General features: G+C 38.2%; 1 protein-coding gene across 1 annotated transcript in view; it reads left to right on the top strand.

Annotated features, from left to right (window-relative positions):
- Positions 1-26078, top strand: part of LOC105398384 (protein sickie) — a 144904-nt gene that overhangs the window by 89658 nt on the left and 29168 nt on the right. The window contains exons 5-18 of the mRNA XM_048625954.1: positions 6753-6846; positions 6976-8724; positions 16191-16356; positions 16825-16962; positions 17244-17297; positions 17494-17659; positions 19572-19664; positions 19894-20038; positions 21725-21838; positions 22530-22712; positions 23030-23056; positions 23720-23826; positions 24514-24642; positions 25582-25664. Coding sequence (XP_048481911.1) covers positions 6753-6846; positions 6976-8724; positions 16191-16356; positions 16825-16962; positions 17244-17297; positions 17494-17659; positions 19572-19664; positions 19894-20038; positions 21725-21838; positions 22530-22712; positions 23030-23056; positions 23720-23826; positions 24514-24642; positions 25582-25664 — 3248 coding nt within the window. The remainder of the gene's footprint in view (positions 1-6752; positions 6847-6975; positions 8725-16190; positions 16357-16824; positions 16963-17243; positions 17298-17493; positions 17660-19571; positions 19665-19893; positions 20039-21724; positions 21839-22529; positions 22713-23029; positions 23057-23719; positions 23827-24513; positions 24643-25581; positions 25665-26078) is intronic.

The following is a 26078-nucleotide window of genomic DNA, read 5'->3' as shown; positions in this document are numbered from 1 at the left end:
TTGTTTAGACAGTCTATCTTCCTGTTCAACCGCAGCCTGAGTGCCAGTGACTCAATGACTGAAAGGAGGCCATTAGTGCTCCTAAATAAATAAAGCAGCAGGCCTGTAGATTATCTTTCAGTGTACCGACACATCTGATTGCTGTAAGAGCCTGATAAGCTCTTCGAACGAGTCATACCTCTGTGGTGGTACGGTTTCGACCTTTCGGACAGTCAGTTTGGCATCCGAAATGCGGATTCGAATAGTGGGTACAATACTTTGCGTTCGTTCACTGTCGGAGCAGGATAAGAACCACGGGCGAGTTGTTGCGCAGGCTGTTTGCTTAAAAATAGTAACCGCGTTCAACTCTATCCCCTAGAGGGCGAACCTTTAGGGCGGCTCTTGTATACCATCACTTGTCTTCTTATCTGCAGAAAATTGACAGAGGTCATACGTGTCTAACAAGTACATTAAGGATGCGAAAAGAGAGGGTTTGTTTTCACTGAAGAAGTTCAGTTGCGGAGTTCCACAGCGGTAGGTCTTGGACCCCTCTGCTGTGGAACTTGGCATACAACGCGGTCCTGCAAATCAAGCTCGCAAACGGCGTTAGCACAGTGCATTTTTCTAATGTCACACAGGTCGTGAGGTAGGCTGAGAGCCTCCTTCGGGGATGACATCCCAATGATTCATTACGAAAAAATTGCTGCAGCTGTGCTCGCCATGCAGTGCATGGGCTACTTCCGAATCTGGGGGGCTGTTGCAAAGGAGTCCGTTGCCTCTATACGGTACGGGTTCCGTGCGATCTATGATCCTTCCGGGAGCACCTGTCTTGTCAAGTCGAAGAGAATGGCTCGTATTCGACGCAACCTGCAGTACTGGTGGGATTGGTTGGAGGACAGGACAGCAGGAAGCTGCAGCAGCCGTCATGCTGTGATTCGACGCATAGATGCAAAAAAAAGTTGAAAGTAACTTCATGTTAATAAAATATTAGATCTTAATTTAACAACATAACATTGCAAAAAAAAAATTACATTGTTGAGTATGTTATTGTAATTTACTAAAGTAGTAATAAAAACAAAGGCTTATTGCATAGTTTTCGTTCACGTTCGCCTACATCGCACGTTGTATATGAGAATAAAGGGTACAATTACTAAGTTTTCTTGTTTAAAAATCACGGTTTGGGGTTTAGAGGAAAACAAATGGTAAAATGCGGAATACAGTTTTTTTTTTCGAATAAAGAGGAAAACATGTGAATTCAAAAAACGTTTCTATTGACACCAAAGAGTACTTTTCGCCGAGAAAAGTGGAGTTACAATGTTTGCGATCTAAAGTGATGATAGAACTAGAACTTATTTTTTCAGTTCACCTGCTGCTGCTGTTGAGTGAAATCGTAATTAGGTAAATGACTCCTTGACATGAAAATAACTTTTTTTTTATAATCGTTATAACAAAACCGTTTTTTTTAATACAGCAATATTTGTAGGTGTACTTACAGTGAGCAAAAGAGCGCAGCAAGGTGTAAATTTTTTGGTTTTTAAGAAACAAAAATATTATTTCTATCATATCCCAAATACACATAAGTACTTAAAAAAAAATACACACTCTCGCCTTGTACTAATGTACTCCCTTGCGGGGGTACTTACATGTTATTATTTTTCTGGTGACCTCCCCATATCCCTTTGCCAGCTACGTAACCTTTTGTGACACCCTGTATATGCAGAGTTCTGCAAACTACTGTTCTGCTTTTGAAACACCAAAAAAAACAGGTCGTCTAACTAAAAGGTCACGTGACCAAAAAAAAATTATATGAAGAAGCGTTTTTTTCATGAATATAAAAAATTACGTAGGATAAAAGTTTTTCAGAGTGACGCCTGAGTAACGCCTGAGTAACGCCCTTTCGGCTAACTATACTTTTTTTATTACACGGGGGCAGAGTTTAATACAACACCCTGAACTATTAAACTCTGATAATATTTTCGCGATTTTTTTACATTCTGATTTCATTTCCTGGCTTAGAAATAACATCAATAACATGCTGCACACGTAGGTTTCGGCATAGTATTAAACCCTTTTTGCAACAACCTGTATAAATATCGGCACGGGTACGACTTTATATATATATAATTAATTATTAAATATTAAAAATACTTTCAAATAAAAATAAATATTTTCGTATCACAAAACAATATTACTTACTTAGTACTTATATTTTTAACAAAGTGGCATGTCTTCACTTTTATGTTTTCGAGTACTATGTTAAAATTTCATGTCATTGTCCGTAGAACGCCCCGCATACCTCAACCCCCCCTCACTAGATTTGACAGATTCTGATTTTCTTCCAGCTTTAGTGACAGCCTTAACTAGCAGGTCTTACTTACTAAAGTGATGGATGGATCATTGCCTGTGTGAAGACAGGAAATCCTCGTTTTGCCAACGGCCGAACACTTTCGCATAGCACTCTGTCTAACATTAACATCTGTATTGTGTTCCGAGCCAGCTGTATTCAGTCAGACCAAAACATATAATAATAAATATTATCGTGGTGTCAGTCAGTGTTAGTGAACGGGTTATCGGGCGAATATAATTGCTGAAAATTTACCTCTTTATTGGTTACCCAAAACATTTGTTGTTAATAAAGGGCTTTACTTTGGTTAAATCACCTGTGAAATTAATTACGTACTGACCTACTTAGGTTTGTGTTAAATTAATACAAACTTTTTTCTTATGATTCAAAGCTTCCCGAAATATTTAGTATTATATATTAGTATGCTTCGAAAAACCCGATAAAGATATAACAATTTAGGAACGTAACTTAAAAACTACACATAGTGATTATGAAACTGATGTTCATATCGACAAGGTGGTCTCAAAGATGGGGACAGAGGTTGACTCAGAGATATTATCAGCAACTGATATCACATCGACGGGAGCGAACGATAGCGTCTGTCCTTGACATCCAGAAAAAAGATTATTTTCAATACATTCTATGAGGGATTCGATTAGGATTTCAAATTTCAATTTCATTATTGGTTCTTAAAATAGTCATCCTACGTTATACTGAGTAAACGCTCCTTTTATCATCCCACTGTATAGAGATAGTGCATAACTAGCAAGGTCCTCCCACACAAATAGTAAACTGTATGCACATGAAATGAGTGGGTTGATTTGCTAATTTTGTCTGTGCCGTCTTATTTAAATGCTGGAAGCTGAAATCTACAAATTACCTATGACCCATACTTCAAGTTATAAGTTGCTCTGTCTTACAAATAATTACAGATAGCTCTAGCCATGCTCCTATTTTGTATCTTAGAGGTGCAGTGAAGTGCAGAATACATAATACTTTACTGTGCATTCTATCACAAGTAGGTGTAGGTGATATAATAATTTGGTAAACGTTAATTAACAGTAAATTTGGTAAGTAATTGATTTAGTCTCATTGACCTAAATCTCAAGGCTTACATAAACTCTTACCAATCAATTACCTATGAGGTTACTATAAACAGAAAAGTTTGTCTTAGGGTGCGTTGCACCATTTAACTTTAACTATTACAAACGTCACATCTTCTGTCAAAGCATCGGTTAAGCGAAAAATTGGTTGCACCATTCAACTATGGTTAAAATGACGTCATAACTTTAACGATAACCATAACCACTCCATGTTGGCCGGTTACTGCTTTTGTTAAAGTCAGGTAGCTGTCAAACGCGTTGTATAACCTCAAAGTAACAGTATTACGTACAAATATTAATATTAAATAATTCTTATCATGTGGCTTCTACGTGAAATAGCGCTTGAAACAAGTTCCTCAGAAATTGAGATTGAGGTGGAGTAAGTACGGAACTTACGAAATATGAAGAGAAAGGTGTACTTTCAGAGAACTGATAGATTTGCAGGTTCCAGGTCTCAAAAATGTGGCTCGTGTGTTGGCTTTAAAACTAGAACCTTTCTTACTGCCTCCAACGACGAAGTAAGTGCACCTATTATTATGTTGTAGGTGTAATGATCATCTTCACCACCAAATAAGCGTCCACTTCTAGCCATGGGCTCTTCCAAGGAGCGAAACATCACTGTGCCCTCGGCCTTCCTTATCCAGCCACTACCGGCTACCTGCCGGTTGCCGGTCCAGCGCAGCAATCTAATATCAAAGTAACCTACGTAACTCTTTCATTGAATAACCTTGTTTTCAGAAATTTTGCAATCACTCAAATACAGAAATATATCAATGAAAATAAGGACAGAACTAAGAAGAGTGCAGCCCATTATAGTGGCTACGGCATAGCTGCATAATGAAAAAGTGGCTAACACCTAAAACAAATACAGAATTTTACAAGCGTTTCTACAACTTTCTCGCTCCTTTTGTCTATACTAAGGTGGAGCAATCTCATTGCATATTTAAAAAAACACGCTTTGTGTGTAAAAAAATTATTAACTCCTGGTTACTCACACTTAATTACGACGACACTGAAAAAGTCATTAAAGTAAATAAATAAATAATTTGCTGTTTTCAACAATATGTAAGTATATAATATGCCCACTTAGTGATACCTTAATTATGGTCCCTCGATCCCAAGACTTAGTCGCAGGGCTAAGTGGGCTCTAATGTGAAAACATACACACACACACACACACAATCACACACACACACACACACACACACACACACACAAACACACACACACACACACACACACACACACACACACACACACACACACACACACACACACACACACAAGCATACACACACCTGACACACATACACACAGCTCACACAAATACACACAGCTCACACACAACACTCACTAGCAAACATGATTTGGTTTTTATTTTTTTAACTTTTTATATTCTACTTTCATAAGTTCAATAACTGTTTTTTTTTTTTTATTTATTAATTAAGTATGTACCTACCAGATGTAATCTCATCAGATCTAAAGTATATCCCTAATTAGCAAGTAAGCATTTAACTTTTGTAATTTATATATGCTTCTAATAGGCACTTTTAAATTAGATAAATAATCAACGACGGGTCCTGGTCCTCATAGCACAGGGAATCCTAGTTTGAGGACCAAGGTTTCAACAATATGTATGTGTCTTTGTTGGTTTTCAAATAAACGAATTTTTTTTTTTTTTTTTTTTTTTATAATATAACTATTATGTTAACAAAATAGAGACCCTGTGCTGTACCACCAGCTAGGTTTTTTATGATGATTCATCATCTGATGAAGAGGAACCTGTCTATGCAGTTAACAGGAATGATGAGCATAATCGAAGGATGTCAATAAATAATTATTTTAATAGATTACATCGTTAGTTTTAATTTCAACTTGTTAAGAATTAATTAATAAGATAATTAATAATAAAGGCTTCTATTCTATTCTATTTTCTGGGGGTGTAAGTACCTGCACCTGGCTCTCTCGAATGGAACCATTGTGCATATCCCCAAGGTCTAAACTGCCTTCCAAAGCTTGGGCCATTTATCCACCACGCTGGTACACTGCGGGTTGGTGGGTTCACATATCTAGATGTGCTAAATCTAGATATGCAGGTTTCCTCACGATGTTTTCCTCACCGTAAGAGCGATGGTATACATTGTAGGTACTTATGTTAAAAGAACTCATTGGTACATGCCAGCGCCGGGATCGAACCCGCATCTCTGGCGTGAGAAGCGGGCGCTTACCCGACTGAGCTACCACCGCTCTTAATAAAGGCTTATTAGAGTCTACTTTGTCGCGGGTTTTATTGATGATCTTTTGGTATATGAATCTTTTGGTCAATATTTGGAGGAACAACAGACTTAGGTCCTATGACATGTTGACTTTGAGTGCTTTGACAGAGAATGACGGCTACAATGTACTCTGTGACGGCTTCAGTCCGACAGCTAGATTTGGTATTGCCTTACATAAAAACGTTTCCCACAATAACTTTGGGGAAAATTTTGTCTCGATCGATTAGCAACCCTAATAACATTAACAATGACCGACGATTTGATGGTGCAACACGTTGCAGTAAAATGTTAACTGTAACGACTCTGTCATTGCTAAGTTTAACCTTAACTATTACGATAACCGGGATGTTGATGCAACCCACCCTTAATAATTAAAAGTTAATCGTGACCTTTCACACTTAAGTATAACATTTAAGTCTATTAATATTATACCTAAGTATCTTTAAAAAATAACCATTGCATAGCTAATACAACACAAGCAGTAAATCTACTGAGAGCCGATGACAAATTTATATTCATTCCCGCTCCTGAGTCCTGAGTCATTGATTCTCTATTGTTTGTTTATTAATAATCCCAACACCACTTACGGTTACTCTGACGCATGCGCCGTTCCAACGTGACGCTATAACTTTAATTTATTCAGTTTTTAAATCGATTTTAGGTTGCGTGTGACCTAGTGTTATGGCAACGAGTGTATTAGGGAACAGGGGAGAAAAGGCATAGTAATATGAGGTAATTGTGGTTCAGTGTCAGTGTGAATGCATAGTGGGGTGGTCGCACGCGCAACAGACCACCCGTGCCCGCGATAACACTTCTCACTTATCAGCCTATTTCGACGTCTGTTTACCTCAGACTGATAGCTAATATTTGTTCAAAGGTAATTTGTGATTTGTTAGTTCCAGTTATGTACATAGGATCCAATTTTCCATTGGTACTTACAGGAAGGCGTAGTTTAAATATTGAAATATTTTTTCAACGTTAAACAATTTTTTCCTGCGTTATATTTTATTGTACTTTTGAATTTGTTTCTTACCGGTGAATTTGTTTCAGGTGGCAAAAGCGGATTTTCGGCGAGTTCCAGCCGGTCGACAAGTCCTCAGGGGGCAGTGAGCTTCATACCGCGGGCACCCAACTCTACATCAGGGTAAGATAACGTCAATCATGTACTGTACGAGTATTTCAATCCTAGTTAAATTAAATGTATGTAATGCATATTATTAACGTTATTAAATTTACTTATATGACATTTTCTATAAGTATTATATTGTTACAGATCACGTCCCAACTCATCACTGCTGGCACCAGGCAGTAAAATACCGTCAAGCCCCTACACGCAACAATCGCAGCAACATTCACAAACTGCTCTCCCGAATGGGACCCCAACAAAGCAGTCCATGCTTGATAAACTAAAGCTTTTCAACAAAGACAAAACAAACAACGAAAAACAGCACAAAAACACAACAGTGTCAAAACGTACTAGTTCTTCCAGCGGGTTCTCTTCGGCCAAGAGCGAGAGATCCGACTCTAGTTTAAGTCTCAACGAATCGTCCAACACATCCAACGCACATATCAAGTCTTCTAATCTACTAGGCCCCAAAAACATAAGACAAAACGACACATTATCAAAAGATAAGTCCAATAAGAATGCTAAGTCTAAACTAGTTAATTCTAAGGCCCTCAAAGATTCTTCCACGAATTTAAATAAACTAAACAGTAAGACTAATAATAATGAAAAATCAAGTAGAAATAGTCCGAAACTGCCAGCTAGAGAGAAGGAATCCAAATTGGCAGCTCCCAAGTCCATTAGTAATACTAAATTAAATCAGATTGAGGATATGAGAAACACGAAAGTGAAACAAGATTCTAAAATGGTGAAACTTTCTGGAAGTCAGTTGAAGTTAAGTGATCATAGGAATGATAATAGTGCAGACTCAAAATCCAATGAAAACGTTTCTAATCATACGAAAGGCTTGACTCAGCCTCAAACTCCTACTGGTGGACAAAACTTTTGTAATCAAAATCAAAATTTGACTGGCATTCCAAAACCAACAGCTGCCGTCAAGGGTACCTTCAAAATAGCTAAAGACGATAGGCATATAATTAACAAGAGTACAAATAGTCAATTAAGTCCTATACAAAGCAATTCTAGTTTAAATTCTACTAATAATGTAAGTGCACTTCCGTTCAATAGAGAACAATCTAATATAAATAAGGATGTGAGTCAGAAACAGACCCTAGCTGTCTCGCCCATGCCTGTCACAGCCAGCTCACAGATGTCAGAAAGCTCCCACTCAAACTCTGGTCAGCATTCTAACTCTAGTGATAGTAGTGTGATATACCGACCGTCCAGTGAATCCGGATCCGAAATGTCTAAGTCTGCGACTCATAATGCGATGCAAAACCGGAGGGTAGACATGAATACAACTTACATAAACGATGTGATAAATGAAGCAGAAAATTCGGAAAAAGAAGCTGCTCAGAAGCGCCTTATGGACAGAGCCGGACTAAGGCTTCCTGGGTCAGATCCGAACAGAATGACGGCGGAGTCAAATAGACACGCAGAAAATGCAAGTCGGTCTAGCACTCCGTCACACTGTCGAGATAATTCTCTGGGAGATGATGAGAATCCAATGATGAACGTAGTCCCAATGAGGCCACTACTGCGCGGTTACAACAGCCACTTAACACTCCCAATGCGTACCACCGGAATGACACAGAAAAACATACCGGGCTACCCTCACCATGCTAACACAGTTAAAGCTAACTTTGGCAGGGAGAACATGAGCCTACGAGACAGATTGAATTACGGTCCGGGTTTCACAAACCCTGACTACTGCGACCTTGATATCGCCTCGGGGTATATGTCAGATGGTGATTGTTTGAGAAGGATCAATGTAAACGAGATAGATCGGGCGAGACACAATGACATAATGGACGGATACATGTCCGAAGGAGGCGCTTCGCTCTACGGTCGACGCATCAACTTTCAGCAGTCATCTGGCCTTCAGCAGTTAGATGAAAGGTAAGATTTCAATATTCTATACTCGTACTTGATTGTTTTGTTAAAAAAAACTGAAACTTTTTTTTTTTAAGTAATAGTTAATATTTTTCAGAAGATTTTTATTATTATTAGCGGTTTTACACTACAAAGAGGTCTTAGATAAGAAACTCATTTCCAATATCCTACTGAGATAATGTTCACATTGGCAGCGCCTCTCGGATCCACAAGTGGTCGAGCTGCCGCTATTAGACACGCCCGCCATCCACTGTCTCACTAACATTATTGCAATTTAACCGTGTGTGTGTCAGAGGCTTGCACATCGCCATGTTTACGACACTGAAACACAGTAGAAATACGGTCGTTTCATTGTAGCCATGAAGCTTTTGTCTACTCTTTACCCGACCACAAAGGGAGCTAAAAAAATGTTACTTTACATGTTGCCATTTTCTAGGACTGTCACGAATAAGGAAACTAAACTCTGTTTTTACACTAGAATGCTACGTAATTAAGACAATCGACCCAAGCCGTTAAAGAGCAACCCTCGAGGAAGGGGAAGAATGAAAAGCTCTTTGCAGGAGTGTTATTTCCGCGTATTTGCAGAGTCGGTTTGCAGCGCGGGGCCAGTCGTTCAATAAAAAGACCATCGTCGCGTGGTGTGTGTCGTGTGTGTTGTGTGACTCGTGTGTATAGTGTGTGCCGTGTGACGGACGCCTCGGTAGCGTCATTTGGCACACGTGGGGGCAGAGATCTGTGTGACAAAGCATTTGTTTGCTTTCGGACGTTGTGGCCTCAGCCGGTACCGAGTCTCCCCGCGAGTGCTCGTATGTCGCACTCACACTGTCGCATAGCGAGGGTGAGGGCGACTCGACCAAAATCGATACTCCTCCGTCTCACACCGCCCCCACCCCCGTCGCGCCCTGTCCCCGCGCCACCGGTACTAACCACCCCCAACAATATCGCACCAATCGAGACCCTAATGGCAGCTACATAAAATTCTACTTCATCCGTGATAACTATTCTCGTGCTACGTTGTTCCATTTGAGATTTTGGGGGCCACCGCTATCATGTTTTGAGCATTTTGGCATCAGATTTCTAATTTCATTTCACTACTTATAATCAATACCCTATATTTATGTAGACATAGGAACATTTTTATCTCCCTTATTTGTAAAATATTTTCAACGCAACGACTGATTGATGCACAATATTACGGTTGAATCGAACATGTGTCTATCTTTCAACAGTGTAGGCAAATCAATCCAATACATCCGGTTTTTATTGATATGGGTTCGAGTGATAATGGAAATGGGGTAAAGCGGGATCGGTAGGAAGGAGTAGGAGCCGGTGGCGGCGGCGGAGCAGGGCGGGCGGCACTCGGCGGCGCGCAGTGTCGGCGTGCGGGCGCGTTGTGACGTCACCGCGCTCCGCACGCTCGCCACAAACTTTCCCGATTTCCTCCACGGAAAATGTAAATCTATTGCCAGCATCGATCGAGCCAGACGCGGGGCTCACCACGCGGGCACAGCTGGCGGCGTCTGGACCGCGCTAACAAAGACCGAGCTGAACCGATCGCTCAGTCACTCCGCGCCAGTGCTAGCATGGACCATACAGTGCCTTCCGACCACCGAACTTACAGTGCACTCATAACACCGATCTATTAAACATAGACGAACCAAAAAAGAAGTGTTACAAATATACCATTGTGTATTGGACAGTTGACAGTGTTGTTGCCTTGCTACGTGTCTTTGCTTTTCGCGCGTTTCATGTTTAAAAGCTTTTGTGGTGCTTTACGATAATAAGTAATAAAACATAGTATAGGGAAGTAGGTATAATAATAATAAGTAAGAGGATTTTGAAGTTAAAACATTGGACTGACATGAATTGGAGAATACTATTGGTAAGAGTTTAATATACTTATAATATCATAGCTCTAAGAACTACCTTATCTTAAAGTTTGTAAGTTAATCGAGACGGCTCTGATATGCCTGTAGTTCCTCGTTTTATCTCGGGTGAGGCATTGACCTTGCAAACATCTGGCACAAGAATCGACTATACCAGTCGGAACATACCTATTATGTTCGTATTGTGACATGTGGCCACCATTCCCACTATAAACGCATACTTTACTATAAGTAGTACTTAAATGTAATTTTTTAAACAATAAAGTTACAAATTAGTTCATCAATGTTGCGATACCACATTTTTCCACTTAGAAAGCGTTCGGAACCTGGAAAAATATGCATTTTGAAAAGATAAATAGTCTAATAAAAATAGTAATCCGATTTTCGCATAAACACGTTTCATTTAATATTGGATGGGCAATAAGTCCGAGGCTTGCGGGCCCAAAGCAATTGATCCCACAGGCGGGAGGCGGTATTATTCTCTCACCGTTGCAGGGGAAAGGGCTTCGGGTGTTCGAGGGTGAACCGAAAACCTTTAATTTCAGGGCTAAAGAAAGAGGCATTAAAGATCAAAAAATTATAAGGATTTTTGACGGCATTCTAGCTATGTTGCTTAAAGGGGTAATTAATTCATTTATGTGAACGTAAGTAGGTCTGGTATTCCCGGTAATAAATAGAAACAGTAGAGAAATACAGATTTTTGCAACTGTGCTACGACGGCTACGAAAATTCGTAGGCCCGCGTAGGCTTCATAGGAAAAATCGGAGCAAATAATGTAGAGCCTATATTCACATCATGTTTCGTTACAGTCCCCTTTTAATAAAATTAACGTACTGGAACGAAATGTGCATTATTCACTAGTCTTTTTAGTACGAATGTTTAAAAAGTAAACTTGCGTGTAAACACAATCACGTGCACAAAAAAAAAAAAAAAAAACAAAAAATATTTATTTAAACACCATAGAATTTAAAAAGTTAGTAGGTACAAACAAATAATTTTAGGAAATTAAATAAAAGGGTGAGAGATTATAAATTATCGAAATTCGGTGGCTTCCACACTAGGCTCAGCCTGTGTCGTGGATGCCAGTGTACCTGGTTACAAATAAAATTATTAACTAAGTAGGTAGGTGGTACTTATAGAACTTTTAAATCTAAATATTGTTAATAGCTTAATAGGTATGCGTTAGGGTAGGTATTTAAATTATTAAAACTAAATATGTACTAATCTTAGGGACATTTTTGGTAAACATAATTAGCTAGCAAGACAAAATAAAAACAAAAATTAACATAAATTTAACCATTTTTGGTTATCAAAAACAAAGGAACTTAAGTAGGTAATACATTCTTATTTTATAAAACTTATGGACTGGCTAATAGAATAGGTATTGTTAGGTATGGAATAGTGGGTATATAATTTAGGTAAAAATAAGAATTAATACTTAAAATAAGTATAGATAATAAGTATAGATATCAATGATACTAATAAATAAATAGTAATAAACATAGGTATACATATAAAATTATAAAATACAATTATACTAATACAATAATACAAGAGTGCCTACTGTATTTTGTAGGGCACTTTAGAACTTGGAATGAGCAGTCGATCGATTTTGTCAACCACGAGGGTCTTTGACTAAGCGAATATGAATCATAATAATGCTTTGAGTAAACGATCGCCTCGCTTATAAATGTGCAGTTCGTTTCATAACAAGTACTCCGGTAGTACACGGTAACTAAATTGTTATTGGTTGATATAAGTATTGCTTGTTTTATAAAAACAATACTTACAACAAAAATTATGAGATGGTTTCGTATCAGCATCACTATGGTATCGTTTCATAAGATAATAAATGCATTTATGTTACGTTCAAAAACAAGTATACTACGTATACCTACAATATGTACAGTGCTTACGTGTAGGTACTTACTGTACGTGTTTCCGCTGAATTGTTTGTTCCGCTCCGATTCCACGTTTAAATCTATGTTTTGGCTATTAATTTTCTTTGTAATGCAAGATTGAATACTTATGGTATAAGTTAGTAAAAGTTTAAAATTTATTAAAACGTATATTTAATAGTTATATAGCTTAATCATAAAAGTAGTATCGTTTTAATATCTTTACATAATGTATCTACATCACTGAAACTAAACTTTATACAACTTAGGCATTCGACCATACTCTACTTCATAATATATCTCGGTACACATAGTCACAAGTCTAGTCTAGACAAACCGGTGTTAGAAAGCGATAAGTGAGTTAGCTCGCCTGAATGCGCCTAGAGGAAATCCGTCTGCTGCTGAATGGGGTTTCAACTTTCAACTGAAAACTCATCTCGCCCTGTTTGCATTCCACTATAACATTTACGAAGGAAAATACTGAGCACAAAGCGGGGTGAAATATGCAGTTGGATCTCTGCGACGCGGATTTCGAGACGGCATAAACAATGCCGAAAGAAATCCCCCATCGTATTTGTCATTGTCTATGGCTGCCTCCAGGAAGGCGGGAATAATGAGCGGGCTGCTCAGTTCACAGATAATGAAGAAGGTCTAAACTCCTTTCAGGTGGCATCATTAGTGCGTGGCTGCCGGCGCTATAGGCTCTTCATTAAGAAGTCTACGTTTCCAATTACTGAACGGGACGTGAATGAGATGGGGTGTCGATTAATGCCCGCACACGCTGCTGAAGGGTGGAAGTATATTTCGTTTAGCAGCAACCGGTTTTATATTGGCAAACAATGAGGATTACCGATACCGGAGATACCTACGTAATTTAATTAAGTAGAAGGAAAGTTTCAAAAGCATATGCAACGCAATGCGATGATAACAAAATCTTACTGTATTTATTATAAGGTTAGGTACAAAGAGTTTTGACTTCAGTTATTTATTAATCATGCAGACTATCCTATCGTAACTGTGTTCTCCATTAATAAAGACAAGCTACCAGCGTGTTTGGCGAAGTGGGACACTGCAGTGCGGCGGCTGCATTTGCAATCAGTTTCAGTTTGTTTAACCCACTGCCTTCTGAGACAGGAAGCATTTACCTTTGCCTGTAACGTTTTCCAGCCCCTTTGCTGAATGCAACCGAGTGGCTTGGAGCAGCTCGGAACGCATTCGCTTTGTGACAAAGAAATGTGCTACATTCATAAGTGGTCGCAACTGCTTAATATTAAAATTACATTTGCCTTAACGTAGCAAGATAAAATATTAGGACAACTTTTGGTAAACAAATTATCCAGGCAACGTGAGCGAAGACAGACAAATCCAATTTCACTTTAATTGTTTAATTTAGAAAGAACTTTCCTTCCAAACCCTTTTAGCTCAGTTGAGTAACAATACCGTGACCTCTTTAAAGTACAAAAACAAATGAACTGTTGCGCCGAGTATAAAGGCAGCATTGATCCTCAAATTAGTGTAATAAGTGGTGATTGATGATGTTTCTCACAATACGTTCGTTCTTGTACGATATTCCTGCGCTATGCATTACGTATTCAACGGAGCTATAAATGCACTTGTTCCCCTTTGTGCTGTAGCCCGTCATTATCGTACTATAAACAGAGCGCATTGATAGGTCAGCCGAAAAGTACTTCCATCTGTGTAACCTACTGAGCTGGCAATATCAAAATAGCACAGGGCATCGATATTGCCTCTAAAGAAAGATATGAGTTTCATAAAAACGTTAGGTAGGAATTAAAATATTTTCCAGTATTGTAGAATTATAGGTACTTAGTTACATAGATAAATGCGGAAAGCTATAGATCGCGTACAGTAACGTGCTCTGGGAGAGGCCTACATTAGGCTGTCCCGTCGTAGTATGGGGAAATTCGTTTTCTAGCTACAGTATAACAAGAGGCACCAAAACTTGCGTAATACTAACTGATTACGAAATATCTAAAAAAATAGAATTTCATGTTATCTTGGGGGCTCTACCTCACTTTGAATTTTTGTAACTTTCATATAACAGAAAAAAAATACTGACACAAAAGTAGGTAGTTTTTTTTTTCAAAATAATCGATAAAACACCTCATGTTTTATGTAATAGCTATAAATTTGTTAGTTAAATGGGTATCTTTTAAATTTTTGATATTTTTCGAAGTTAAATGAAAAATATTTATTAAAATTTAAGATTATGATACAAAAAGTATAGGTTGCAGTGTTTGGTAACAATTTAAAGGTGGTGATATAGCAAGGGCTACCACACTAGGCTACGCCTGTGTCGTGGACAGCCAGTAAACAGTTTAACTATTTGTTTAAATATAGTCAGGTGGCGTAGTTTAACAATTTGAAATTTAAATTATACAAAAACAAACTTCAGTAATTAAATAACTCGCTCTTTATTGGATTGAAATTGAAGTTTTGATCAAAATATCGATGATCTTGACTTTTGTTATTATACTCACATACACTAATAGCACATTATTGTGTAAATTTTTGTTCAAAAGTAAAAATTTTGTATGGTGGATATTTAAAAAATATGCAAAATTTTTAATTTTTTTTTGAACATCGGTAGAGCCCTGAAGATATTTTTTTTTAAATAAAAAAAACTATTGTGATGATATAGGACATATGACCCAATACGCGAAACTTTTAAGAGGTCTTCTGCAAGGGAAATAAAAAAAGGTCTGACGGGACAGCCTAGCCTACATCCGATACATAGCCGATAGGCTGAACAAGACGAAGTTACATAGGTAGATACGTAAAAGGTATTTCGAAATAGGTCACAGTACGATGCTCGTAAGCAACTTCCACCTATACCCTTTATTCTCATATCTGATTGCCAGTGTGCTGTCATCGAGTCCTTTGTTCCCCCGAGCCCCGGTATCTCGGCGCCTGTATTCACATTTCCACTTGATTACATCTCTGTGCGAGTACGTAAATGCATTCAGAAGCTTTCAAAAGGATAACTAACTTATTGTTTGCAGTATCTAATGTTGAAATCGGTCGCGAACTCTACCCCTCATTTTGAGGTTAGTGGTAAGATAAAATTTTGTAGGCTCAGTAACTAAGTTCGCGTTTAAAAAAGATAAAACAATATTTTTTTTCGATTAAAAGTTTCAGAAATTTGGAGTAACTGAGTGCCTAACTTTCGTCTGAAATAAAACAGACAAACTTTTTGAATCATCTTTATTGTGGTATATAGGGTTTATTTGGACAAAAAGATAAATTGTGGAGTATTATTCAGTCCTGGCTACATGCGGGTGATGAGTTTTTAAAAGTAAGCCCTTTCTCATCATTATGATTATGAACGAAAGCTATTCACAAACTTCTTGGACAAAAAGTCCTCCATATCCAATGTAGGTAGGTATACAATAGGTTTTTAGCAATAATCTCTAGTTTCGGTCCATGCACTTATTTTTCGTTACCGCCACCAGTAACTTATACCCCTTGTATCTGAATAGACCAACAAATTATAAACTACTGGCAAGGCCTGCCGAATATTGCTAGCTACACTCTCGTATTCGCTACGTCCGTGTAGTTTTGTAAAGAGTTTTATCGAGAGTGTGGAGCGCGCTTTAATTCCTATCATATAGGCTTTTAGCACCCAAAAGCTTGACACCACACTAACAAGTCACAATCTCCATTCTAGACGCGTCGCCCGTAACCGCGGCATGGAGGGCAGCGGCGTGGTGTACCGCGTGGTGGGGCGCGCGCGCAGCAAGGCCGACTGCGCGCAGCAGACGGAGCGCCAGCCGCCCGCCAAGGACACCACCTGGAAGAAGTACACCGACTCGCCCGGCGTGGGGACGCCGCCGGTTAGTCCTTATGTCACCACTGTGTACAAATGATTCCGCACGAGAGAGGAGAGCAGTAGCTTTGGATAGCTTCCGTCTGTGTGTTAGTGGCGTTACTATAAATTGAATGCGCTACGATTTGAATGCGCTTTTGTTCTATAGGGGACAACAATTAATTAAGTAGGTATATAGATAGATAGATAGATAATTCTTTATTGCACACACAGACATAAATTATACACAAGGAAATTTACAACATAGACGGTACAAATGGCGGCCTTATTACTAAGTATGTTCTTCTTAGCCATGTTCCATTAGAGGGATCCTATACTTAACCGCGGCATGGAAGGCAAATAAGTCGCGTGACCTACTTAGCTCTGGCGATATGGCGAGAGGGAGGTCAGCATTCTTCATGATCAATTCTGAAGTTATCCAATACTGGTAGCATAAAAAGGTAACAGCAATTCCAACGTACCCATCTAATTCCAGGGCCAGCAGCCGGGCGCCCCGCCGAGTCCGTCGCACAGCCGCAAGGGCGAGCGGCGCGCCGGCCACCACTCGCCGCAGCATCACAAGCGGGAGAAGCTCACTGCTGCCCAACAGCTCGGCCTTGCGCCGCATCCGCAGGTGTGTGGGTTATTACTTTGTTAATAATAATATATTGACATAAGTGCTTACCTACATCAACGTCTACGATAGTTATCATGTTGTATGAACCCGCCTGCCATGCGTGGCGATTATTCCAATAACCCTCGCTAGGTCTTGGAGGAGGCCCATGTCCAAATATTTACGGTAGAAAGCCTTGCCAACACGGTTATGTATTGCCATATTACCTGGTCTACTGTAAATTATTCTCGTTCATAAGTACCTAGTTACATAAACATAATATTTTATGTATTTTATTTCAGTACCCCTCTGGTAATAATGCGACTGGTCAACAATCTAGAAGTGCTGCCTCTCAGGTACTTAGCTACTAAATATATTATAATACCTAAGTACTTATATTTATCATTTAAGTAAGTACCAACTTACCTACAACCTACAACAATTATATTTTTAGGTAAGTACTAATAGGTAAATTTCATGTCCTACCAAGCAAATTGTACCCACGTGCAAGAGTAGGTACCAATAGTGCTAATTTAAATTATCATCACACAGCTCCAGACTCCAAGCAGTGGCTCTCGGCCATCGAGCGCGGCGAGCGGCAGCAACGGCAGCGGCAACGGCATCTCCAGCAAGGCTAAAGTTCCTCAAAGCTTCGGCTACGTTAAGAGGCAAAATGGTGTTCAGCAACCTGCACAAACAAATGGAACTTCACAGCATGGTAAATGCATTATTATTTTATTCATATTATTTAAATCAAAAGTTTATCGGCCATCTAGCGTTAAGTTGCCAAAACTTTATAAAATGAATTACCGCCATCTATTGTCGAGTAGTAAAACTAAAATTCAGAAGCTGCAATATCAGAATAATAACTAACAATAAGTTGCCAGCAATATCATCAATGGCTGAAAATGAAAACAAAAAAAAAAACGTTTCTAATGATGCGGAATATAAAATTTCTATTGTTTTGTTTTGAATAGTTTAGTTCAGGGGGGGCTCAGTGCCTTAATGGCTGAACTTTTAGTAGAAGGTAGCGCCATCTCTTTATATTACTCTTACTACCAAAAAAGATGTAAGATGGCGTTGTGAACAAGACCATAGAACAATAACAAGACATAGATAAGTAGTATTTGAATGTTAACATTGTCATGATCTATGGCTATTATGAAGAAATTGCGTGTCAGTGTCAGTTCAGTTGTCTTACAATGTCTCGCAAATAACATTTTTGTAATAAAAGCCTATACTCTCGGTATATCGTTATTTATAAATTTTATATACCTACAAATAAAAATAAACATGGTGTGTCAAGAAAAAGCATCTTTATCAGCAAAAAGTGTTTTTATGAAATTCTTGTGACCTGAAAGATTACATATGGATCCAGGTTCCATGTGGTTCCACGGGAACCGAGCTGAAATGGCGGCACTGGCAAAGAGCGATCGACATCTTCATATCCGCTGAAGATTAAAATACTATGTGTACCAAACTGATAAATGTCGTCAAAGATTTGCCTCGCGAGGATAAATGATGCACTATTGGACGAAATGACTTTATCACCACAAGTGACAAGATTTGCTTCTCTTGGGAAACATAAACTAGCAAAACATGAATTGGTTTTCATGGTGAAAGGAATAAAAAGGAATACACATACCCACTCGCATATTATTTTACAAGTGACATGAACAAAACTGAACTGAAACATTGTTATATGCGAGGTAATAAAGAATTATATAATAATTTGTTTTTAATTTATCGTTGCATGTAGGTAGGTACATAAATAGATTGAACTTACATTTAGCTAATAAATTTTAATGTAATAACTGTTGTGTGGTGTAACTACGTTAAGGCAAATATGTCTCTTATAGATTGAAGTTAATAGCCGGATCCCCACCAGACGATCCAACGCGATCCGATCGTGCGATCCAAGGAATCTTACATATACTAAACTTCTTGGATCGGGCGATCGGATCGCATTGGATCGTTTGGTGGAGATCCGGCTATTAACTTGTGATAACAATATCTATATATACAGGGTGTCCCAACAGGGCACCCTGTATGTATGTACAATGAGGCTGAGAAATATAAAGAGATGGCGTTTTTCACGTATTATGACGTTTATGACGTATAGAGTATGACAAAAAACTCCTCGAGATGCCACTCTTTTCACAATTGTTTATTTTTTCTCTATGGTTTAGTTTTGATTTATTCTTATTCATTTATTTCTCGATCGATATCTGTGTTTTTCCTGTCAATACTGAAAATAAAAATGAGTGACAAGATGAACTTGAAGCAAACTTAACTGTCAAAAGTTTAAATTGAAAACCAAAACAAACTTAAACAAAGTACAAATGAAAACTACCTACTGCAAACTTTTTCGAATATATTTAATTAAAAATTAAAAATTGTAATTGTAAATTATATTCAAGTATATAAGTAAAAAAAAAAAAAAAAAAAACATGCAAAATTTAAAAACAGTTGTTATCAACACTCTTGACTCTGTGATCAACACATTAAAAACCAATAACTTACAACTTTATGATATGAACGTACATAACTACTCAGCATAGGTACCATTTTTATAATATTTTTACAAAAATAAGCTGTACAGCATGCACTTAATCGATAACATTTTCCAGGTGGGCGGACTGCGCAAGTGTCGGCTGTACCAAGAACGAAAGTAAAAGTTTCTGGCGGCACTCAAACCTGTACCCAGGATTTACAAATACACAGTAAGTGCCATGGTTGTACCTATCCCTATAATAATCTAATAGATATGGTGAACTGAAACAACAAGGAACTTGTTGCCAAAGAGATTAAGTACCTACCGACTTATTTGCATACCTACTTATTTTAGTCGGAAACTATACCTAACCTACAGAACTTTTTAAATATACTACCTAGAATCATTCTGTTGATCTACCATCCCACTAAACAACCAAATCATTATTTGTATTGCAGAAAATGGAATTGGACCAAAATCATTCTCACTGGGTGGCACTGCAGCTGCTCAGCTGTCTGCATCGGTCAGAGAGCGGCTGCTGGGCTCCCAGTCTTTGCCCAAACCCGGGACACATGAATTTGCAGCCTTGTTCCAGCATCATCGGTAAGACTCGTAAAACTTCTGCTTTTTGCAGTATAGTAGGGATATAGGAATGTAAATAGTATGAAACTAGCCTCAAGTAAGTAACTAATTCTAAGAATAACATTAGTTACTTACTGGAGCACATAATGAATTGGTGGTGGATTTATTTTACATGCATATTCTATTCTATTCTATTCTCTGTGGGAGTGTAAGTACCTGCACCTGGCTCTCTCGAGTGGAACCTTTGTGCATATCCCCAAGGTCTAAACTGCCTTCCTAAGCTTGGACCATTTCCCACCATGCTGGTCCCACTGCGGGTTGGTGGGTACACATCACATATCTAGATGTGCTAGATCTAGATATGCAGGTTTCCTCACAATGTTTTCCTTCACCGTAAGAGCGATGGTATACATTGTACATATGTTAAAAGAACTCATTGGTACATGTCAGCGCCGGGATTCGAACCCGCATCTCTGGCGTGAGAAGCGGGCGCTTACCCGACTGAGCTACCACCGCTCTCATACATGCATATATAAAATGCATTGTCTCTTCTATTTCTATAAATTACTAGCTGATGCTATATTATGAAAAAAATATAATTCTGTTACATTCAAGTATGTAGTTAACAGGTAAGCATTACCTGATAAATAAATATTTACAAACTTTTATAACAGTCCATTGGAGAGTTGCCTACTATTTGATGTGCCTAGACTAGACTGCCTAGGCACTATAAACAATAACATAGCACACAATAATGTATTGTAGTAACTTGGATAAATGTAGCTGTAGATATTTAACTATTAGAGCTTTTAAGTGACCTCTGCGTTAATTGAACAGCTGGCTCCAGAATAATTAGCCAGATGTTGAACAGAGACAAAACATTCAATTTACAATGAAGGAAAGAATGAGAAGCACATAAACCAATTTAATAAACCATGATGATGACTTCTTGAAACTCAAACTACACAGGGATGTACTCGTGAACATGAATACTTTTTAATATAATTAAATATGTTGAATCAAAATAATCTCCAGATAAATATAGTAATTTAAATTATGTGGGTAGGTGCTTAGTATTATCTAAAAAATCATAGTCATTTTAAACATACCCACCTAATTCTTATACTGTCAGTATACCCTGCAGGTTGACTGGCAGAAAATGCTTTTAGCATTAAGTCCACCAAATTGTACATTATTACTGTAGTAAGTTGTGCAATAAAGTATAAATACATAAATACTCAATGAAGCATCCTGATAAAATGTACAGTTATTTTATAAATATTAATGGATTAACTTTAAATGTTAAGTCTTATGTTAAGTCTACTTAGTACATCTCTGTTTATCAAATCATATGACACAATTTCAGTTTGTACAAACATTTCAACATGGTGTGAAGAATATTATGTTTTGTGTATACTTAGTGCATTATTTTGTGGTTTTGTGATGTGAATAAATAATGTTTTTAATTAAAGAATGACACATACATTCAGGTACAAATATATGATTGTTAAAAATCTTGCACTATCATAACTACTTACATTTCAAAATCCTGGATTATGCCAGAAATAGATTTATCTTGAATCAATATTTACATTGATATGTTATCTCTACCATAGCCCTGTGGGAATACTTATTTCATTTCATCACATTTTTCTGAGAGACTAACATGTAGTTGGTGGTATTCTATTTTGAAATGTATTCTTTCAGAATCACTCCGAGAGGTGGCATCAAGATCAGTGATGGGAGTCTGTCAGACACTCAGACATACTCGGAAGTGAAATCTGATTATGGTATACCTTATGCTCCGTGGCTGCGACACAGGTAAGAAGATTTACTCTATTTGTACCTACTTTATTTTTCCATGGAGTGTATTTAACAGTGTTAATTATGATTAAAGAAAACACTTTGTGTAAATACATGATAATATATTGTAACATTTCAAAATTTCGTCATCCACATTACCACCCTTTCAACCATAATTGCACTGCTTTTGCATTAAAAGTGTTCATTATCATTTTTGATTGGTTTTGAGTGTCCTTTTTAATAAATCCCAAGTTCAATCTCATTTCCGTGTTGCCTTTTAAGCTGCAGGTACATTTAAATCCATTTCGTAATCTTTATTTACAATTATCTAGCAAGTTAAAGAGATCTTCTTTTGTATTTAAAATAGGTTGTTGTCGAATTGAATTGTGGTAGTGGGCGAACTCTAAAAGGGCTTAAATTCACCTACAGCACTATAATAATATCTTATCATGAGCCTATCATTTAAAGACCTTATTGTGCCCTAAACAGCGTGCATCAATTAACTTACCATTTTGGTCCCCACCTACCCATGTTTTGCCGTTTCCTTGTTTCCAATCCAATTGGACCAAACACGATGACCATATTACATTTAAAAAAAACACAATCAGAAGTGCACAAAGGATTTTTATCGACTGTGTATGACGTCACAGTCCCTAAGAATAAGATGGCCCAATGAGTGCAAGACAGTTTAGAGCGGTGCCGGTTTCAGCAACACTTACTCGGCGAGCGGGCGCCTGTCCCAGGGCGAGTCGCTGGAGTCGCTCAGCTCGCTGCACTCGGCGCACGCGCACGCCCCCCCCTCCCACCACCACCGCAGCTCCCTCACACACAATAAGCTCATCTTGCACCGCGACGCACAGGGCGGCAGGCTCAACAGGAGCAACAGTATTAGGTGGGTTCTTACTCCGTGTACGATAGCTTGCTAAAGTGTCGTTGTACACTTGAAGTTGGTACCTACTTACCCAGGGTATAATACCCTGGCTGTCAAGAGGATAATAGACTGATATGGGTAGAGAATATGGCAGTACACGCACCGGTAACTAGTGCTCCGTTTGGGCCCCATCATTCATCGCATCCGTCTTCGCTCTTGTCATCTCATCTCTATCTGCATATCAACCTACATGAAATCGTTATCATAATCACTAATTTAAGAATACTGAATTATAAATGGAACTTGATTTCTAAATTGATATTACTATACTACTCTAGCTATCTGAGAGATAGGACGTTCCCAAGGTATGCGACACTAAATGGAAGTTTGTCATGTCTTGGCTACAAATGGCACGCTTTCCTATGTTATAAATGGTTACAGTTTGCATGACTTGGATATAGCACGGCTTCTTTTCTATGTTTAAAACTAATCATAATCTTACAGATGTTTGTGAAATATTTTCATTGCTAATTTTATAGTCAGGTACCTACTTACACTCGTCTGCCTAAGTACTTTCTCTTGTAAAAGCTGATCTATTTAATTATCATCTTTACTTACTGGCTCTCAAGAGAAACTTCACGCTGTTGTTAGTCTTTCATTCTAAATTAAGAAATTGTAAAGTTATTCATCGTTTTCTACATTATATGTTGCTTGATGTGGTCATTTTGCTAACTGAATACATTAGAAATGGTGAAAATTTTAGTTGCAGTCAGGGATATATCTCACGAAACATTCACATGTGATTTTCACGGTTTATGATTTGTGAACGGTCTAATGCAAAGACTGGCATGATACGTCCCTGGTTTATTATATCTTCATACTATTATTTTCAAACTATGTTACTTAAATTATCTACAAGCTATTTTCGTGTATCGTGCAATTCATTTATAAATCACTGCGCTGCGCACCTAAACATTGACTTTACCTTATCTACATTTAGCTTTAATTCCCTTTGTGTATTATAACAGATCGACGAAGTCTGAAAAGCTGTACCCGTCGATGCTGCAGCGGTCCTCGGAGAGTGACTACGAGCCGTACTACTGCCTGCCTGTGCAGTACGGAGCTGGCGGTCAAGGTAACCATTTCCTTATCAAACTGTTTCTGTATCTATATATGTACCTACCTAATACTTTGTGTATCTTTTGTTTTTTTTTAAATATAAATAGTAAGAGCATCATATTATACGTACGTACTCTCCCGTTACTTTATCTGCTTAAACTTAAGAAAATATGTTATTAGGTACCTACTTATGTTATTAGTAAGTGTACTTTTAAAAAAACAACTGATTAACATAATGATAATGGCATGCTTAATGCACCTATGAGTTCATCGGCTTCTGCCGCAATACTTTCGTAATACTTACAACTTAGACTCAACCACAAAATATTTTATGGATAGTTTACAAAGGCCATATTGTGGTAGCACAAAAGACAGGCTAATAAAAATGTATTGCATTGTTTATTGAATTATGTATGAAATGTATGGATACTTACTCATAAGCCAAGAACTCAGCAGCCTTCCATATTGAGTATTACTAGGTACATGAAATATTATGTATGTGATGGTTAACCTTCGAGTTACGTTTGTAGGTGACTCGAAGGAACTACTGGTCTACCACTATGAGCGAATCCATCATAATGCCATCAGCAAGAAGAATGAAAATAGCCCCCTATCGATTTTATTGTCTTCTTCATATTAGTGGTATGATAAATAGATGTTCGTACCGAAGCTAGACCTGTGTTAACCTACTGAATGTTGTCAGGTCTAAACTACGGCGTGTCGGAGCCGCCGTCGCCGTCGCCGCGCTCGGCGCTCAGCCCCACGCACCAGCCCGGCAGCGCGCTGCACACGCCGAGGCACTCGCACCACTACTCCAAGAAGAATGACGACGGTATGTACATGTGCTCAGCCACTAGAATTTCGCTCCTTCAGCATCATCACAACACTCGACATATCTCGAGGGCTACATATTTTTTTTTACTTAATTTTCGAGATGTGTCGTATGCTAGTGAATGTCTAGGGAGCGAAAATTGCCCCCGGCAGACATATTTATCCCGGGCGGGATTCAACCCATCACCTTTTCCTCAAAAGTCAAAGTTGCTATTTACTGCCACATCCGGTGGTCGGCCAGGTAAAAAAAAAACATAGTGAGCATAATAATTTATATTTTGTACAAATTAGTCGATTTTAGCAGTGATATTTTTAATTATACAAAAACAAACCTAATTATATACCTACTATTTGTATGAGTACAAAAAATAATGATACATGTAGATAGGTGTAAGCAGTATAGTTTTTATACCTGGTTAATAATGTATAATGCTTGTCTAATACCTAGTTGGTATTCGTTGGAGGGAAGTCAGTCGAGGAAAAATACGAAGGTCAAGGTTCTAATCTGCTGTGACATAGCAATTCAAGTTATCTAGAAATAATAAAAATACAGCCGTGGAAATTCTTGCAATCATTACAAATGAATAAACAATAAAATATTTGCACGAAGAATTTTACACGACTGCTATACATACAAAGCAGTAACCTATATTCATCGTGCTTTGTGCTGGTTCTCACGTTTTTAAAGGACATATTTTAAAGTTTACATCGTTTTTTCTCAATTTAAAGCTTACCGCTATGGAATTTTTCGATCTCAACCCAATCCCTATTTGGCTTGAATTGAACCCTTGACCTCCGGCTTCTTAATGCGCGTTCTACCGATCATAGCGCCATATTTATGACAAATCGCGATATAGTGACGTTTATCCACATCGATACCTCACCCGTGTAGCGGCAGCAGCTATGAATGCCTGGTGGTACAATGTTGGTATTGTTCCAGCGCACGGGTCAACGGCGTCGCTGGTGTCCACGGCCTCCTCGCTGGCCGCCGGCGCCGGCTCCGAGGAGAGGCAGCAGCATGAGGTGAGGCACCCAGTCACATTTGAACAGTAGCCGTTGTAATGTTAAAACTTTACCTTTTTAATTCTAAATAAGTCATAGTACGTATGTCTGAGAAATCAAAATATCTCACATACATTTGTGACTATAATGAATATTCATTATAATAAAATGGTTTCGCCAAAGATTAAATACTATTAAAAACATTGATGAAGCATTCTTTTAAGTATAAAGGCCTGTGCCTGGACTAGTAGCGGTTTCTTCCCCGTGCGCCGCTCACCCGCGTCTCTAGCTCTAGCAGTAACCCACCTAATAGAAAACATAAACAATGTTTCTATACAAAGACCGCCAAACAAAACTTCTTACATTAGCTAAGAAATACTGAAATAAATCATTCCCTATTAGTCTGCCTGTGGTAAATGAAGTTACTAACTACTC

This window comes from Plutella xylostella, chromosome 15, assembly GCF_932276165.1.
Source record: "Plutella xylostella chromosome 15, ilPluXylo3.1, whole genome shotgun sequence".
Lineage (NCBI taxonomy): Eukaryota > Metazoa > Arthropoda > Insecta > Lepidoptera > Plutellidae > Plutella > Plutella xylostella.
The sequence above is the reverse complement of the archived record's forward strand: the minus strand, read 5'-3'. Positions and strand labels throughout refer to the sequence as shown.